This window comes from Equus przewalskii, chromosome 14, assembly GCF_037783145.1.
Source record: "Equus przewalskii isolate Varuska chromosome 14, EquPr2, whole genome shotgun sequence".
NCBI classification, from domain to species: Eukaryota; Metazoa; Chordata; class Mammalia; order Perissodactyla; family Equidae; genus Equus; species Equus przewalskii.
Genome location: NC_091844.1, coordinates 9,775,277 through 9,794,349, shown reverse-complemented (window position 1 = coordinate 9,794,349; position 19,073 = coordinate 9,775,277). Strand labels below are relative to the sequence as shown.

Sequence of the window (19,073 nt, the reverse complement as noted above, 5' to 3'; positions counted from 1 at the left end):
CATTATCTGCATCACACTCTAGTCTATGAGTTTGGTCATTTTTTTCTCGCCCTGTTTTGTAGACCTTGTCACTAACAGATGATCATTTCAAATGCATTTTCTTTTCGTGAAAGGATTCTCTTGGTGATAAGCTATGCATCATAGTTTTTACTAGTCTTCTAAGTTACCCTGAGGGATGGCAGTGGCTCCTAATTCTTAATACGTGTTCCTTAATCAGTGTTGTTTTTATTTGCAGCATATGAATGTGTTTTTTAAACCTGATATGGAGGCTGAGTCACAAACTCTCACAATAGTGTATGTGGATAAGTAACATCTATTTTCGGACTAGATCACAGCTGCTACAATAGTAACCTGAGACGACGAAAAAAACGTACTATCGGGGCCATTTACAAACACATTAGTCAGAATCCTCATCTTTGCATGTAATGGAGGGCTCACTACACTGAGCTACTGAAGATTGCTGGACGATGGGCCCATTTTCTCCTTTCAGGTGATTTCCAGTGCCACTCTCCTGGATCAGAACACTACAAAGACAGTGGGACCAATGGGGGGTCACCAAGATGGTCCAGCAGCGCTGTGGATGCATGCCGTCATGCGGGCATCACTCGCACAGCCAGGCACAAGTCAGAAGGGAAGTAAAAGTGTTGTCCCCATTGGGGCAGTTACAGAATATAACATGGCAAAGGTACAGCAAGAAAATCTAATTATCTGAGTGTTCAAACAGATTTTTCATCTAGTTTTCTATTACTTTACATGGAAAACCTAGAGTTTTTGTTTTTCATTTAGATAAGATTCTTCATCACATTGTTCCTCACAGTGATGGTATTTTTATGATGATACCTGAACAAAGTTCAATTAAACATCACACATGTAACTAATGGCGGATCTTGGGCTCTAAGGCTCTTCAGAAACCGGGTTTGAGTGATCTAAACCACAGCTTAGCCAAGTGCATCTCTAAGAGCTCTCCGCATCAGTAACAATCTGAGCCCTTGATCCAAACAGAATGTTTTCTTTTGTTCTCCTCTCCCTCTCACCACCCCCACCTACAAACACTGGGCCTTAGTCCTGAGCAGCAATGGGGGCTGAGCCACCCTAATGTTTTTTCTGGCACAGGAGCCTTAAAGCAACCTTGCTTTTTGTTCTCCTTTGCGGCTGATCTTGAGCTGAACGGTCTCCCACGGAGAGGCTGGCAGACTTCTTTCTGCAATTCCTGCCTCCGCGCAGCGCCTCCCCTCAGCAGAGGCAGCCTGTTTTGTGAAAACTGGCAGGGACGAGAGCTCAGCGTGTTTGAACAAACAGGTTCCTTGGCACAGCGGAGATCTGGATAATTTTCTTAGGGGAGTTGAAATCCAAATCAGACAACGAGGCAACTGCATACCAAATAACTTCATCATCTGATAAGCCCCAGGGGTGTCATTGTGTCCCAAGCTTTGAGGTACTTTCTTCACAAAAAAGAACATGTAAGAAGTTAAGTAATTATTTTTAATGCACTAAGTGGCCACTATTGATGAGGGCACTTCGGGGGTGCTGAGGTTGGCTTTGCGAGGCTTCCTGAGGGAAGCAGGACTGCATCTGGGCAGCGAGGATTCAGATGCAGCTTTTGTCTCCATCACCTTGATGTTGGCGGAGATCCCTAAGTTCCTGGAACCTGGCTTCTAAGAAGCACGAGCCTTCATTCCCTGTGTCTCTTACAGGCCAGAGGCTCTTGCAGATGACTCTTCCCCTTGGACCACGCATGGAAAACAGCGCGTGCCTTCCAGGATGCACGGGCTAAGCGTGGCAGGTTTTCATCATTTAATCAGCAGCAACTTTCTGTTGAAATGGAAACTTATCAACTTGTTGTTGTTCTCTGGGTGCGACATTTAAAATAAAATGATTTTATAAAATGCTTAAAAATGATCCGAGCACCAAGATTTCAACCAGGCACACCTGAAAGGCTTCGACTCCCATTTCCCCCGAAGCTTAGTTCTTTTTCTTCTTTCTCTGTCTTTGTTTTGGTTAGAACAAAATTTTTTTGTCAGACAAATTTTCCATATAAAGAACATAAAGGCATAGTAATGGTTTATGAGGAAAACAGAGAGGTGGGGTCCAGCTTTGAAGAGATGGGGGAGGGGAGACCCTCAGGAGAAGAACGACGCCCATGGCAAGCCCCCCACCCTGCTTGGCTGTAATATCACCTACTCAAGGATTTCAATTGGTGTCCTTTGACTAAATCACGCAGCAAGAGATCCGACCTTTTACATACAGGAATCTTCCCATCCTCTATAAAATTAAAATCCTTTTAGCGTTGAGACTGCTGAGCATAATCACATCACAAATGCCAAATCCCTCTTCCTTCCCCCTAGGCACATTTCACATGGCGTGGCTGAGGGAGTCTTTTCTCAATGTCGGGAGGTTTAAGTAGCTGGGCTCCAGTTAGTGGTGTCACGGGGACAGGTGGGATGCTTGGCGGTTTGGCTGAATGTGATGATTGTGACTGACTCTCCCTTGTGAAATATGGGCACGAGATAGTAGCTCCTTCTGGAAGCAGCAGGCGGTTCTGGCGCTCGGGGTTCGCTGGCTTCCCAACACAGCAATATGGCTGGTGGGAACGGAGGCTTGGTTTCCCAGCCAAGCATTTCACCACTTAGCTCTGCTCAGGACTTCTATATCGAGGCCTTCACGACACAGTTGTCTCCTGATTTTCCCCAGCCAGTAACTCCCCGTCACTAATTATGAAACCAAGTAATTCACAACTCATGGCTTTGGACTAATAAGATCAGTTTCGAGGATTTGATTTGAATCAAGTGCTGTCACTCATTGACATAAATTCTTACAGATTTATTTTTTTAAATGAGTTTGGGAATCACACCAGTGTCACCTTAAAACTGTGGCTGTCAAGAAGTGAAGGTTGCGCATGGCTAAATGTCAGGGGAGGAGGTGCAGTCACACTGCCACCCCTTTGATGCTCAATTATGCAGAACAGGCTGACCTGGATCACGTCTGAAGGTAAGCGTTATTCTGTTCAGTTCTGCCTGCTTCCCAAAGGCACAAACTGGTGCCTGTTTAATTGGTAACATCGGAACAGGGGCTTGGAATCCCATGAATTTAAATTTATCTGCATGTAGCTTTCTCATACTCATGGAGAAAGAAAGAAAAAAATGCAGGCATTGCCCCCTGGGAACGTTATTCTAATTCAGCTGGGTTCATTCAACACTTGTTATTGAACGCCCACTGTTGTCTGAATTGCATGTTTATTCAACCATTAATGAGTATTTATAATACAAAAGGATGAGTTTACTTTTTTTAAAAGCTACATGATGTGGCTTTAAAAATTAACTGACAGTATGGCATCTGTTACTTTTTGGATCACTGTAACTGGATTTCCATCAACTCTAAATTACTCTGCTGCTAATTCTCTAGTTCTTTCTCCTCCTCTCCTGGTGGCCTCTCTTTGGTTATTTCACTGCTTGTTGATACCTTCAGTGAGGAGAACTCAAGGAAAGAGACAGGAGCCAGGCCATCATCTGTCAATAAGGCTGCTGGGGGTGTGTGTGTGTGGGGCAGGGGGGAGCTGAACACAGCAGGTGCAGGAGGAGGCTGAAGTTTCATGGTCCCAGGGAACCTTCCTGGGGAGGTCACCCATGTGCCTCTTTCTCCCCTGAATTAATGACTGGGAATTAATTAATCATACATCCTACCTCCTGCCACTGTACTGGGTGCTTAGTAAGTACCAAGCATGATGAAACCCGAGAGACATTTTACACAATTTTACGTGATTTCCTAGAGCACTGATTTCTTCAGGGACACATTTTTATTGTTTAAAGGAAGAGACAATGCCTATTTTTGCTTTTCAAGCTTGAAGAATCTTCCCAAGACTTTCTCAGTTCAGTGGTTGAGTGGCTGTTTGAGTTGGATGTTCATTTTACTGTTATGGATTTCATATCAATTGGGAGACATGGCAATTGGAATGCGACATCCATGCCTCCATATGATGGATATGTAAGAGTGCTTTTTTAATCTATTATATCTATATCCATAAAAGGAGAAACAGTTTTATTGTAGCTGTCAGGCAGAAAAATTACCCATATTGCTAATGGGAAGAACGAATGATAACAGCCTCTTCGTTGATACAAATAGTGACAAAATTATATCAGCTGCAGCCCCAGCAGATTGAGAAACATTTCCGATTGTAAATAGTCCAAGAAACTGCAGATCGAAGTATAACCATTTAGTTGTTGCTGTTTTTGACCTAGTTTCCTGGTCCATACATTGGAAAATTCCTTACATTTTAATTTTCCATACGTGCGCATGTTGAAATACCCTGCCCTTAACATCACCCACTGGAAACGTTTGATGTTTCGAGCACCTTCACGTCTAATGCACATTCTGTTTGATCCTGTTGTTAGGTTATGATTTCTGAATGCAAATTTCCATACGGTCCTTAAACACAATTCTACTTTTACAAATGTTTTGTTAAAGCTCATGTGAACCATTTACACTACTAAACCCTAGTTACGTATGTAGTTGACCAACTGACTGTACTCCCATTATACACCCCCCCACCCCGGGGATTAATTACCACCTCCCTTGCTGCTTAGCCAGGCCAGTGGAGAAGAAGAGAGGAAGGCGAGGTGGCGAGGGCCAGGAGGAGAGTGTGCGTGGGCCCGGCAGCTGCAGCAGCCATGGAAGGGGAGAGAAACACATGTCCTCCTGGGCCACTCAAACTTTTGTAAATCCAATTATCTCGGAATGTGTTCAGTAAGTGAAACAAACCAACCAAAAATGTGGATTTGGTTTTCAGCCTCAAAATCCTGTGTCCTAATTAGCTACGGAAGTCCAAACAACACTTGAGGACCACAACTTGGTATTCTCATTTCTCAGAGAAGTCTACAGAGGTGAATAAACGGACCTTGTCTATACTCCGGGTGAGTTAGGACTGGAGAAGAGGATGGGAGGGAGATGAGGATGAAGAGTCATCTGTCCCTCCCAGTGCTTTCAATTAATTCTCCAGATGATCATCACCCTGAGGAGAGGCCGTCTCACTGGATCTTAGGAGAGCCCCGGGGGGCCGGTGTCATAACTGTCATTTTTCTGATGAGGAATCTGGGACTTGGAGACGTTTAGCACTCTTTAATTATCCGACCTTGGGTGGGTTAGTGGTTCACAGTCTGTCCTCTCAGGCAGCCTATAAGCAATCAGAGGGTGGGATCTCTCCACTGTGGCACACGGCTCCACCCCAGGATTTAATGGAGCGCCTCACACAGACATGTATTGGACGCTCGTTGAACAGCTAAAGTTGAAAACAGACTTCAACTGAACTCCTGAAACCCTGTCTTCTGCTTTCCAGCCTTGTCCTTGATACATATTTTTTCCCTAAGAACCTAAATAATTTTCAGTATCCTTTTATCATTTCTCATTTGTCATTTTCAGCATCTCAAGAGCATTCCGGGATGTTATTTTTATTCATCTTCTTCTCTTATTTCTCCTCCTTTTAAACTGATGCTGGGAATGGAAGTGATACTTGGGTTTCAGCGAAGGGATTGGGTGAAGGATCACAGGATATTTTTTTCTGCATAAGAACTGTTTACACTGTTATGGAGAACATAGCAGTTTAGAGGAAAAAAGCTTTCAGGAGTGAATTACTATTATTCTTTGCTTGTTATAATTTACAAAAACAAAAATGCCTATCTTTCTGGTAGCACACAACCGCCAACAGCCCCAAATACAGGTGCTTAGAAACGTTAAGATTCATTACTGCCATTTGCCTTAGCTTTCTGACATTCTGGATACAACCTCATTAGCTCTGGTTGTTCTGTCTGTTCAAAAATTCCACCCAGGACTCAGGGGTCCATTCAAAATTGAGCTCTAAATCCCTTTGAGAGGGCAATTTAACTGACCAAGTCACATGGCAGAAATGGCTACACTGTAAATTAGACGCATGTAACCCATCTACCTGTGGAGTTTCCATTTATTTACCTTGCCCTCCCCATATCCACAGTCCACACTCACATATCATCGAAGACCAGTTTCTGCCTCTTGCAGTCCCTGTGGCCATTGGAGCCTGGAGACCACGGCTCTGTCTGTGGCCGTGACTTGTGGAGAACGTTTTCGGAATTGTTGTGAGCGGCTTTCTAAACAACAAACAACACACCAGTCTTTGAGAAACTTGCTACCTGGCTGAAAGAGCAACCCATTAAAGAGAGTATCTTGTGTTCTATGTTCCATGTTAGAACTGACGGTACTTTTTGTTTAAATAAAGAAGAAGAAATACGTGCATTTCAGGTCTCAAGTTGAGGGCTTTTACGTACGCTGTCAAATGTCATTCTTACAACAGCATCGAAAGGGAAGTCTTAGTATGCCCACTTTCACAGATCCAGAAACTGAGTCCTGGTGAGATTAAGTCACTTGCCCAAGCTCACGTAACTACTGTGTGTGGAGGCTCAAGCTTAGAACTCAGGTGCTTAACTTATCCCAGTTGGCTAGACGGGTGGTTCTGCAAGTTGACCCTGCAGCAGAGTCATCTGGGGGCTGGTCAACACACACACAGCTGGGCCCCACCTCTAGAGTTTCTGATTTGGCAGGTCTGAGCTAGGGCCTGAGATCAGGCATTGCTAACAGTTCCAGGGGATGCTGATCTGGGAACCAAACTTTCAGAACCACCGAGCTGCAATCATCCCTCGCAACAGAGAAGTCATTCAGGTTACAAATTGGCTGGTTCTCATGAGCTGTCTGCGAAGAATAGGAGAAGCCAGATAAAATGTGTTTTAAAAAGGAACACTATTGATCTGTGGAAAAATTAAAAAATCCTATTTCCTGGAGATACAAATATTACAGAGCACCTGTTGTGTGCTAAACACATGGATTGTAAAACAACTGTCTGGTTATGAAATTCCAGTTGATTCCTCCGAGGTGATTAAAATGGAGTGTACACAAATGCTTCTTTAACTACAAGTGATTTTCTGCGTAGATCAAGCCTCTTTGTCATAAGAGCCCCTAGGACTCCATGCGTTTCCTTTTGGGCGCATGGTGGTTGATTACGGGATGTGAGCCCTTGTCGAAGCCACTCTCCCCAGCTAGCCTGTAAGTTTCACGCAGGCATAGACTGCATCTGTTAGATCATCATCGCATCTCTGTAGCTTAGCATAGTGCCTGGCACACAGTCAGCACCTGATCAATAAACCTCTGTTCAGTGAAAGAATAACTAAATAAGTCTGCCATTGGTTTACGATTCTCTGCACATCATAGCTGCTTGTGATATAAGGATCTAGAAGCAAAGAAAAATTTGTTGTTTTTAAATTGGAATTGGTAGCTTTTTATTTCAGGTTTTTCTAATAGGTCTTCTCAGACTTTTTTAGCCTATAATTAAAGATAATTGCTCCCAAATGAGGGTGCATAAGTGGGTTAATTTCCTGATGATATAATAAGATTTAGGCTCTTGCAGGACCTTCTACCAACTTTACCTCTTTAATTCATGAAATAAATCCTGGCCCCTACCTTTCTTTGCCGAGCCCTATACTCATGTCTCATCTCCCCCTACCTCACAAGCCCTGCTGGCTTTGATAGGCGCCGTGACCCGGGAGAACTCAGTGGGGAGAGTTTAGAATTAAATAATGCATCCCAGAGGATGCATGGTCCAGGGCCACCAGCCGTTAGACAGAGGGTGGCGGTAAAGTGGAACTAACAGGTAGAGTTAGTTGCATAGGTGTCCCATGTCCCTAAGGTGTTGGATTCTTTAGATGATATTGTCTCATTTAAAACTTATCAATACCATTTTGCAAATGAAACAGGCTCAGAGAGATTAAGCAACTGGCCCAAGGTCACAGGCAACTAAGATATGAGGCTAGATGGACTGTGGACTCAAGTCCCCAGAGGAGTGCAGGGGACTGGAATCCCCACTGAGAAGGTCGCTGGAAGAGGGGTGGTGGTGAGAGTCCCATCCTGTGGCTGCTACACTGGTCACCAAGGGCGGAGTGGGAGCCCTGCAATCCTGGGGTTTCCAGCCCAGATCTAAGTCTGTCTTGGGGCAAGGAGTCTTTTCAAATGAAAAGGCTGGTTGGTCCCAAACTCCCAATTTACTTGGTCCTGGGATAGTATTACTGTGGGGCTGTTTCTTTTCAGAATGGGAAATGAAATCCTACAAAGAGGCTTCCTAACAGAAGAGTAAGATAACTCCTCCGGTTTCTCCTCCGGCAGCTCTCCGTGGGGAGAGGTGAGGGGGCGCCTCCTTTGCCAGGTCTTCCCAGAGCTGAGCATTTAGCGATTCTGTGTGGGACCTCAAGCATGTGCTTAGACTCCTGGGCTAAGGGCAGATAGGGTACAGGGGTGTGCTAATTTCCTGCTCATTTATTTGGGAAAGGAAGACCATCAACGTACCGTGAGGTCTCCGGCATGAGGCTGCGGCTGGTTCTCCGTCTTATGCTTTTTGTTGGAGGAGGAAGTGAACAGCCCATTGCTGGTGGATCTGCTGGAAGAAGTGAAGTCCTCGCTGGAGTGTTTGTGCCTGGATGCGTCGGAGAGGGGTGAGATGGGTGACCGGAGCGTTTTTTCATTTTTATTTATTGGTATTGCCAAGCTGAAAAAGGAAATCACAGTAATGGAATGTCACACAGTCAGCACAGGGAAAGGTAAATGTTTTATATATGATCCAAACCGCCCATTTAAAACCTGCTGGTAGGAAGACGTTTATGGGGAATTATTATACCAGGAAACAATTTTATGGCATCAGGACCCTAACAATCAATAAGCAAATTTCACTCGTCGTTTCTTTGCTCGTCCTATCAGGATGAATCGTAATTCTGGAGTTAAATGACTAAGAATAATAAGACTTTGATTTTCAGAGTTCTTCATCCAAGGATCCCAAAATACACAACAAACAACTTACTGCTTTCCTAACAAGCGTAACCAGCAAGTGATGGGAAAGTCAATCAAATGATATATAACTTCTCCACTTCTGATTGGACTTTTGCTAACACCTGAGTTGAACTAATTATTATATGGAGAATAGCAGAATCACAGAATAACCTGCAAAGCATGAAGCCCACTTTCAGTTGTTAGGTTTCTGAGCTAACCAGGTGTTGATCAGAATAAAGACAGAACAGAAAACTGTCCTAGAAGTTACATTTTCTCATTCCTGGCTTCTTACTTTACCTTCAGAACTACTGTCTATGCCTGAATATAACTCCCCTCAAAACTATCCATCAGAGAAGGGAGTCACTTATATTCGAGGGTTTGCAATGTATATTATATTGATAGGGCTCTCTCCATTACCTTACTTTGAAAAAATAAAAAAAAAAGCAATTGGGGGAAGACCCATTAGCCTGAAATAAAGTCAATCATTGCTAACTTGGGATGCTTATAGAAGTCACCTGATAGAGTCAGTTAAAAAAGGTAAATCCATTTAACAAACATTTAGTACACAGGCCTCTACAACAAATGATAAAGGCAAGCTTCTTAATGTTATGCAAATAGATACGTGTAGGGATAGAACGTCTGGTGATAGACCTCTGGTTCAAAAAGCACAGTGCTTCTGACAACTCAGAAGTGAGATGTGTTCTGGAAAACTGCCTTGGTGAATCAAAAGGGGCTCAGCTGGTGATGATGAAGACACTGATGTTGAAGATGAAGTGAACAGTCTGAATATGTGTTTCTTGACATGTGAGTGAAAAAAGTCATATTTCTAAGTCTATTATTTTACATAAATGTGATTTTAAATGTCAAAATTAAATTATTACATTAAATACTGTCATGGACATATGATTATTTCTTCTTCCTCTTTATAAATTTATATATTCAAGTTGCTCAAAGAAACTTTCCTTGGTTCTTCTCTTTGGCATCTTATCTATGGGACTGTCTTATCACACCGGTAAAACTTGAAGGCAGTAATCACAATTCCAGAGGTACACAGACCACCTTTCCTAGAAAGACCTCCGAGCACTTCCATATGCATTGTGTCACTACTTAACATAAATAAAACTGTCAGAGCTAGCAGGCTCTGCCAAGCCAAGGCTCTAAAGCAAGAGTATTTATTCTGGGGTGCATGCACCTGGGTGGAGGAAAGGTATATCTTCATTTCCATTAACCTCTCATTGAAATCGAACAGTTCCTTCAATTGTGAATGAAGGCAAGAAACCAGAGTAGTGGTTTAGCAATACCTGTGACTGTTGTCACCAGTAGAAATCAGACATTTTCATGTCATGTTACAGTTATTGCGGACATTCTGAAATATGGTTTATAGTCATCACTACTTAGACATTATGGTAGTTACTGAATCTGCTAGAAAGGTTATTTAATGCCTCAAGAAAGGAGCACATATATAACTATATCACACATTTAAAGATATTTTGGGTCCACATTTTCCGCGTGCACATTTTCCTGATGTTTGGGGACACAGAGGACGTGGACCAGACCAACTTGCATGTGCGGCCCTCCTTTCTGCTCAGACCTTCCAGAGCCTTGCCCTCCTTCTCAAGGTGATTCTGACACAGCAGCAGGCCTGTGCCTGTGTGCCCTCGCTCTGCAATTTCCTTTCCGAGTTTTAGTACTGCTCTACATCTTTTCCTAACCTTTCAGTTTACATTTTTATGTGTTGTGCTGAAACATTAATCTCCCCTTAAAAATTCTATGTACACAGCCAGGGAGAGTGAAGAGTGTCTGAGCAGAGGAAAAGTGCTTTCTGAGCTGTGGTGTTTCTAAATGGAAAGAGCTTCTATGACTGATGATAAGCTACTTGCTTATAATAAATATCTGGGACCTTGCCTTGCTAGAAAGCCATTTGTCACTGCAGGGATTCAGGGCAATGTGGGTCTGTCTGGAACCCTTTAGAGGATGAGTGGGTGGCCATTTAACCTTGGAGACACAGATCCTGTCTTAACACAACAATTTCCGTCTATATCCAAGAGCTTTAGGTGTGTCATGTGGAGATTCTGCTCAAAGTTTACCTTTCTTCATCCATGTAATAAGCATAGTGTTTTACGGGTTTAGCGGCTATTAAAATAATGGTTGACAATTCACTTATTAAGTTTTCAGAGGGAAAGGTGTGTCTTCGGGAGTGCAGAACTGTGTGTAACTCGTAAGCGGTCTTTTGTTACAAAGAAGTACTTACACCTCACTGGAGCTGTGAGAGGAGGCACACCTTAGGCCTAATTATTAGCCTTGGGGTAAACCACGAGAAGCCAATAGGGAGACCCAGGCCAGAGCAGTCTAAAAAATCTGACTCTCCCCAGTAAGGCACGTGACTTTCAGACCCAGCGAGCCCTCCAGCTCACCTTCCAGGGAACACGCATACCTGTTGATGCTCATGTTGCAGTGGTTCGCAGACAAAGCACTGTTGGCCGAGGCGGTCTGTCGTGAAGAGCTCTCCTTCTCTCCCTGGGCCTTTTTGATCTCCCGGTAGTCGTCTTCGTTGTCACACTGCATGGAAATAGGTGAAAACCAGTCAGCTTTGAATTTCAAGAGACCACGCCGAGCTCCGTCACCAACCTCCACAGAGCAAGGCCTCGCGGAGCCCTGCTCACTCGGCTTCTCTGGAGAGCATCTGAGCAGCAATGTGGTTGTGGCATTCTCGCCCTGGCCTAGGTTCCCCGTCAGCTCCTCAACGAACAAGGATGAAACTTGTCAGTTTTACTATTGACAGTTTATTGAGAGGAAAAGCATGACACCATGATCAAAATTTGGGAGGGAACATTGTAGATGATGAAAGCTGCTCTGCCATCAACAGGGAGAGATACCGCCCTCTAGAGAAGACCTGTTCTGAATTCACATTGTGGCTTCAGCATCTCCCATTTTGGTATTTCTTGGTATCTGAATAAAGTACAACAACCTATTCTGGGCTTAAGGCCATAAGGGAAGTGACAAGCTTGGTCCTTTCTTTTGAAATTCGTGGCTTTTATGAATTTCAAGCAAAGGTTCTTACCTCTTGGTGTCTTACTTCTAGTTAACAATTACTATCCCATGACATCTTGGAACCCTCAAACTCCCTTTTTATAAAACAGTACTTTGGATTCTTGTTTCCATGATTGTGTTTAACTTTAGACGTGTCTTAGGGTGCAATACAAATACACTCAACAAAGTTCCGTTTTTGGTGAGATAGCAGGAATGCAGTAATGGTATATTCAGGGCTCTCAGCAGTGTTTTCCAGGAGACAAGCACCGGCACCAAAGACAGAAAGACTTTAACCTTCTATCTCTAGCTAGGATTGCCACACAGCCTCTGTCACAAGGATCCCAGACATTCACACTGAAATAGTGCCCCCGAGGAGGGCCCAAACCAAAGCTCTGAATCCGCAGTTGTCGGCTCCAGGGCTCCAGCAGGGCTGGACTCTGCACCCTTGGCAGCCAAGTCTGTGGTGTCCCACCTGCCGCACCCAGTCCTGGGGTTGTAACGCCCCAGATGCTGAGTAAAGAGTGCTACCAAAATGTTCTCTCACTTCTCTGTGTCTGTGTTTAACGATGATTCATTAGATTTTTATGAGGAGAGCTGGGTGTCAGGCTTAGCATAAATGAAGTTTCATAAGTTAAAATTAAAAAGGCCATGAATAATGAAATTATTTAAATACAGAATATTATGGACTTTATAGGTATGACTTTCTGCACATCTCTATGTATGCTTATATAGCTATATGTATTTCCAACCTATACGCTTATCAATTTCTATCCCTGTGTATTTCTTATATACCTATGTATCTTTCTCTTTCTTTCCATCAGTCTATCCATTTACCCATCAATCCAACAAGAAATGAGGAGAGCAGGGTATGCAGAGGAAAACAAGAGGAAAGAGGGGTAGGGAAGTAGGGTGCTAACCCGATTATTGAATTATATTGTCTGAATCTGACAACACCCTGGCAAAGACATCACCATTTTACAAATGAAGAAACAGAAGTACAGAGAAGGTAAGGTCACCTCACTGAGGTCACCCAGGAGGCCACGGCTGACTACACAATTTGCAAAATTCAGTGCAAAATAAAAGTGCTGGGCCCCTTGTTCAAAAAGAAAGGAAAGATCCTTGACATCAGTCTTGGTGATGATTTTTTGGATTTGACACCAAAAGCAAAGGAAACAAAAGCAAAAATAAACAAGTGGGACATCAAACCAAAAAGCTTGTACATAGCAAAAGAAACATCAACAAAATGAAAAGGCAACCTACCGAATGGGAGAAAATATTTGCAAATCATATATCTGATAAGGGGCTAATATCCAAAATATATAAAGGACTCATACAACTCAATAGCAAAAAAACCAAACAATCTGATTAAAAATTGGGCAGAGGATCTGAATAGACATTTTCCCAAAGAAGACATACAGATGGCCATCAGATATATGAAAAGACGCTCAACATGACTAACCATCAGGGAAACGCAAATCAAGACCACAATGAGCTATCACCTCACGCCTGTGAGAATGGCTACTATCAAAAAGATGAGATAACAAGTGTTGGTGAGGATGTGGAGAAATGGGAACCCTTGTGCACTGTTGGTGGGAAAGTAAATTGGTTCAGTCACTACAGAAAACAGTATAGAGGCTCCTCAAAAAATTAAAAACAGAAATACCACGTGATCCAGCACTTCCACATCTGGGTATTTATCAAAAGGAAACAAAAAGACTAATTTGAAAAGATATATGAAACTTTCATGTTCACTGCAGCATTACTTACAATAGCCAAGATATGGAAACGAGCTAAATGTCCACTGATGGATAAATAGAAAAAGAAAATGTGATATATGTGTACTACGGAATATTATTCAGCCATAAAAAGAATGAAATCTTGCAATTTGCAACAACATGGATGGACCTTGAGGGCCTTATGTTAAGTGAAATAAGTCAGACAGAAAAAGATAAATATTGTATGATCTCACTTGTATGTGTAATCTAAAAACAAAAAACTCCTTGAATTTACGTACATAGAGAAGAGATTGGTGGTTGCCTGAGGCGGGGGGTGGGGGGTGGGGGGGTGGGTGAAGGGCGTCAAAAAGTACAAATTTCCAGTCATAAAATAAATAAGTTACGGAAGTGTGACGTACAGCATGGTGACTATAATTAATACTATACTGCATATTTGAAAATAGCTAGGAAAGTGGATCTTTAAAGTTCTCATGACAAGAAAAAAACATCCTAACTATGTACAGTGATGGATGTTAACTGGACTTACTGTGGTGATCATTTTGCAATATATACAAATATTGAATTATTACCTTGTGCACCTGAAACTAAAATAATGTTATGTCAACTATACTTCAAAAATAAAAAAAGAGCAGTAAAAGAGTAATGTTATAAAGTACTAAAGTAGAATACATTTTCCTGTCTATCAAGTCTCTCTTTTGACCCGTCATGGTGGTGTTTATTTGCTATTTCATATTGTGCTCCTTGAGGCATGGGAACACATGGGGGGGCCATGTGTAGACTCTCAAGTCGCTGGGACCTGTCCTGCAAATGGGCGCGTGCACAAGGCCCACCAACAGAGGGTGTCCAGTGCCCACCAATGTGTGACCCAGGAGTCCAGGAGTGAGGATGTCCAGTCAGGCATTTCCCTTTCTAAGGCCCACCACCCAAGCCAAGGCGAACCAGCAACCCCTAAGGGCTTGCAGTCTCCCCTCCCAGACCCCATAAGCTTGGGTGAGATGCTGATCCTGACCCCGACCCCCACTGTGCCTGCGCCTTGGTTCCTGGGGGCCAACGGCAGCAGCACTGGTCCCTGGAAGGAGACAAGGAGGGGGAGGTGGCACAGGGCCAGGAGTGCAGAGGGGCCAAAGGGCAGGCAGAACGTGTCTTGGGGAAACAGGCAGGAGGCGGGACCACAGGTGAGTCAAAGCTCCACCTGTCCAGTGCATGCTCTCCTGTCCCATCACACTTCACTTACAAAACACAAATTCAAAGGTAAAATGAAGAGTTTCAAGATGGCAACCAGGAGAGTCAAACTCCAAGCAGGGGCCCTGTGGGGAATGTACCACACAACCGTCAGGCTGACTTATGGAGAGACCCTGGAACCAGACAGCCTGGGTTCATTCCTGGCTCTGTCCCTTACCACCTATGTGAACCGGGGACAAGACACTTTAGGCTCTCTGAGCCTCAGTTTCCTTGTCTGTAAAATGGGCATGACAATAATATTTGCCTCATAAAGCTGTAAGGACTAAACGATTTAACATGTTTAAAGTGCTAAGAAGAGCATCCCTTATGGGGACATTATATACGTGCTAACTGTTGTTAATGATTTCGTCCTAGATTTGGAACCATCCATGATTACTGCAATCTTTGGTTTGTCACCCAGTGTGACATTCCACCGTGGTCCAAGTTACTTTTGAAGATACAGTAACAGGAGGGGATAAAAATCCTCAAAATTGGCTTTAATTTATGATCAAGTTATTCCCATGCTCAAATCTTCACAGACTGCTGAGCATTGGGTCTGCTTCCGGACGCCCCATCCTGGAGCTGCCTTTCTCACTGCCACGCCTCCCCTGTTCATCCTGTTCCCTTTTGGTGCCTCTTCCATCTCCGCCCCTCTGATTACTCAAATGCCCCTCTTCCTCGGGGCACTGTTCTCAGCCCCTCTCCACACACTTCTCCTCGATCAACAGCTGCGGGCTGTGATGCTGCAGTCTGGTGTTCCTCTCCCAGCGCCCCCTCCAGCCCCTGCCCGGCATCGGGCACTTCCATATTCATGCTTCACCTGGGTCACAGCCTTAAACTCTATGAGGCTGCCAGCTTCTTAGGTCAATGAATGATCCCACCATCAATGTCACTCCATCTTTTGCAGCAAAGAATGGCATTCACGACGCGTTTAGCTTTTCTACAGGCCCCCATCCAGCTGCCCTCTGCACACACCCGATAGAGATTTCTTGTATACGTACTTCAACACGCAGTGGGACAGCACTTAATTACCAGTAGCTCTAAAATGGGAATAATAACAGTACTCCCCTCATTCGGTGGTTCTAAGGACATAGCTGTGTTAATATATGTCAAGTACTTCCAACAGTACCCGGCATGTATACGGCGCTATAGTAAGGTCCGTTGAGTAAGGACACCTGCACACCGCAGACGGCAGCCTGCCTGTGCTCCACCACCTGCCCACAGGTTCCAGGAAAGCCCTCCCTTCCGGCCACGCGCTCAGCCCCAGGCCTACCTTGCGTTTCCTCTTGGATTTTGGCAAGGCCTTTTCGGCAGGGGTGTCGGAGGTGTGGCTTGGCGGTGCGCTCTCAGTGTCCTTGGATGCAGGGGCGCTCAAGACCCCCGGTTCCTGGGGCAGGTGTTCCGGGATCCTGGACAGGAGGGTCAGGTCAATTTTGACCCAGAGAGACCTGACCTCATCACTGTCCTTCAGCGGGGAGAGAAGTTCGTTCCGGCCGAAGGGGACGAGCGTGTAGAACTGCTCCTCCAGCTCCTTGGCGATGTCACTGGTGGTCCTGGCGTTGATGGAGCCCACGGCGGCCCGGGGGCCGCCGCCGCTGCTGACGCTGTTGGCAGCCTCCTTCAGCCTCTGGTCACTCCCGGAGGAGGCGGCGGCGGCCACGGCCTGCGCTTTGGACAGAGGGTACTCCTCCTGCTCCGACTCCAGGTCCGAGTCCGAGGAGGAGGACGAAGACGACGACTCTGTCTCAATGAACTCCTTGGATTTGGGCACGATCCTGCTCAGCCCCCGCGTGCGCCGCTTCTCGCAGGTCACCGAGGCGCGCAGCTCCTTGCGGTGGCTGGTTCTGCTGTTGCCGCAGGGTCTGGCTTTGGGGGGCTCGGGAGGGGTCACCACGCTCGCCCCCAGGGCGTCCGCGGCCGCGGGCTCCTCGGGCCGGTGGCAGGTGGCGCCGTCGCCGGCGGAGGTCCTCTCGGTGCGCCTGGTGGGCTTCTTGCCCCCAGACCTCCGGGTGGGCGCGGGCGCGCTCTCGGCGGGCGCACCAGGCACCGCGGGTGGGGGCGCGGCTGCGGTCACGGGCACGGCCACGGCCGCGGGCGGGGACTTCTGCTTCACCCCTTTACTCCCCGGGGCCTTGTTCGCTGTCCTGGGCCTCTGCTCCTCCTTGCAGGCGCTCTTGATGTCCTTCTCTCTCAGGCTGGTTTGGCAAACGTCGGGGAGTTTCCCACAGTCCTGCGCGTCGTCCTTCACCGGGGTGTAGTACTGATTGCCCTCTGGCCCGTGGCTTTCATTTTGGATCAGAATGGGTGGCTTGTGAGGATTAACTTTGTTTAGCCATTTATCCAGCTGCCACTTGTTAGAGGACGCTGGTTCAGCCTAAAAGCAGAAAACCAGCAACAACAAAACATCTTTTATTACCGACTCACTTAAAAGGGGCCTGGCTGTTTTTATCTTCACTGAACTCCTCTAGGCGTATGAGCAGAAACGAATCAGCTGGAAGCAAAAGGAAAAAGGAAGCAGTGGGTATGTGTAGCTGTCAGCTGGCACACAGGACGCAGGGGTGGTGTCCCTCTCCTATCCCAGGGCACTTGCAGGTCAGTGCAACAGTTTGGGGCCTATTTGGAAAAATAAGAGGATAGCACTGTGTTTCATTAGAACCCATTTCTAGCAGTTTTGAGTTTTATACAATGTATACTTTTCATAATTATACCTACATAAACTTGAGATTCCACAAAGGTTAACTGGGGAATAGTTTGGAGGCCCTGAGTCTTTAACCACTCATGTTTTGTAAGACTTAAAATTTGGGGGGAAATTAGAAGAGGGATCTAAGTGGAACCTATAATCCCAAAGAATTAACAAAAAATTATATGATGAAGGCAAGTGGGGCATAGTTATTTAATAGAAGAAGCAATAACTTTGGGACACTGCTTGTTTAGAGGTCTGGAACTCCTATTTCAAGGGGACGGGTGTGTGCCCTATATGGTTTGGCAGTTGACTTGGTTAGTCCATCCTCAACCTGCTTTCATCCCACTTTGCCAGAAATGTTTCAGACATGGAGGTGATGATGGAAACCCTTCCAGCAAGCTATTTTGCTAACTTAGAGCAAATCATGCATATTATAGGTTTTAAGCTCTGCCCCATAGATTGGTTCCAGGGGGTCAAGGAGTGCCCTGAAACAGGATGTCATGTAGAAGCATTTTTCTGGGAGAGGCCCAGAGTTCTCATTCAAGTCTCTAGTGATCTATGTCTCATAAAAAGGTTAAGAACTGATGACTTTATACAGAGTAAATACTGTTGATATCTAATAAAAGTCCATTTACGCAGCATCTATGATTATTAATAGAACAGAGGTGTACTTATCTAAGTATAGAAAATATTTTGAATGATTAAGGTGACATATTTTTCTTTCCCTACGGCCTCCCATCCTCTGAATTCGTGGCATCTGTTGTTTCCACATGAGACTAGATTCTCGCCTAGAATAAAGAAGACAATGCTTAGCTTTGCGTTTCAAACTTGATTGGTTGCAGTCCAGAACATGTCAGGCTCCCTTGTAGGAGAAAAACACTTTTTAAAACATAATAATTCCCGAAAGCTTGCTTTTATGTGTCAAGATTTGCTTTTCAGTAGTGAGGTCCATATGAGGAGCAGAGGTTGGCGCACAACCACAGGCAGCAAGGACGTGAGGGGAGCGAAGAGAGGGCAGCATCTTAGGCACAAGGGTCCTGGCTGAGTCTCCAGGAGTTCGGGGCATAGCTCAGGGAGGTGGGAAGTCTCTAACGAGCCAGAGGGGCTTGAGACCAAGAGAAGAGGACACAGAATGTGGGGACCAGGCACTAGAGCCATGGCAGGGACCATGGACATCCTGCTGGTTCCCCCCAAACAGATGAGACCAACTGCACTCCAGGGAACACCAGCACAGGGTGGCCAGTGACTGGGAAGGACAAGCGACCTTTCAGTGGAGGCCAGCATGAGGCTCCGAGGCCCTTCCCCTGGGGCTGTGAGGATGGAGAGGCCTCACCCCGGGACACAGATGTGGGAGGAAAAAGCCTCAGGGCCCTGCTAGGGAGTCTGGTCTTTGACTTGACCTTTTGCTTGTTTGTTTTCATGCATTAAAAGGAGCAGGGCTCCAGAGCAAGATGCAAAAGAACAAAGATATGTATCTTTTTTGTGCCTCTGAGTTGTTATATGTAAATTCTGACCTCGCTTTATTTTGGCTTCTCCAGAGAAAGGGAACGCATGAAACCTGAAGAGCACCC

The 19,073-nt window shown here is 45.2% G+C and overlaps 1 protein-coding gene across 9 annotated transcripts in view; it reads right to left on the bottom strand.

The window, feature by feature from the left end:
• The window catches only part of AFF3 (ALF transcription elongation factor 3), a 573,659-nt gene that overhangs the window by 21,872 nt on the left and 532,714 nt on the right, over positions 1-19,073 (bottom strand). For all 9 annotated transcript variants that reach the window (XM_070573486.1, XM_070573489.1, XM_070573490.1 and 6 more), the window contains 4 exons: positions 16,093-17,193; positions 11,267-11,391; positions 8,356-8,554; positions 5,992-6,113 (listed from right to left, as the gene is read on the bottom strand). In XM_070573486.1, coding sequence (XP_070429587.1) covers positions 5,992-6,113; positions 8,356-8,554; positions 11,267-11,391; positions 16,093-17,193 — 1,547 coding nt within the window. The remainder of the gene's footprint in view (positions 1-5,991; positions 6,114-8,355; positions 8,555-11,266; positions 11,392-16,092; positions 17,194-19,073) is intronic.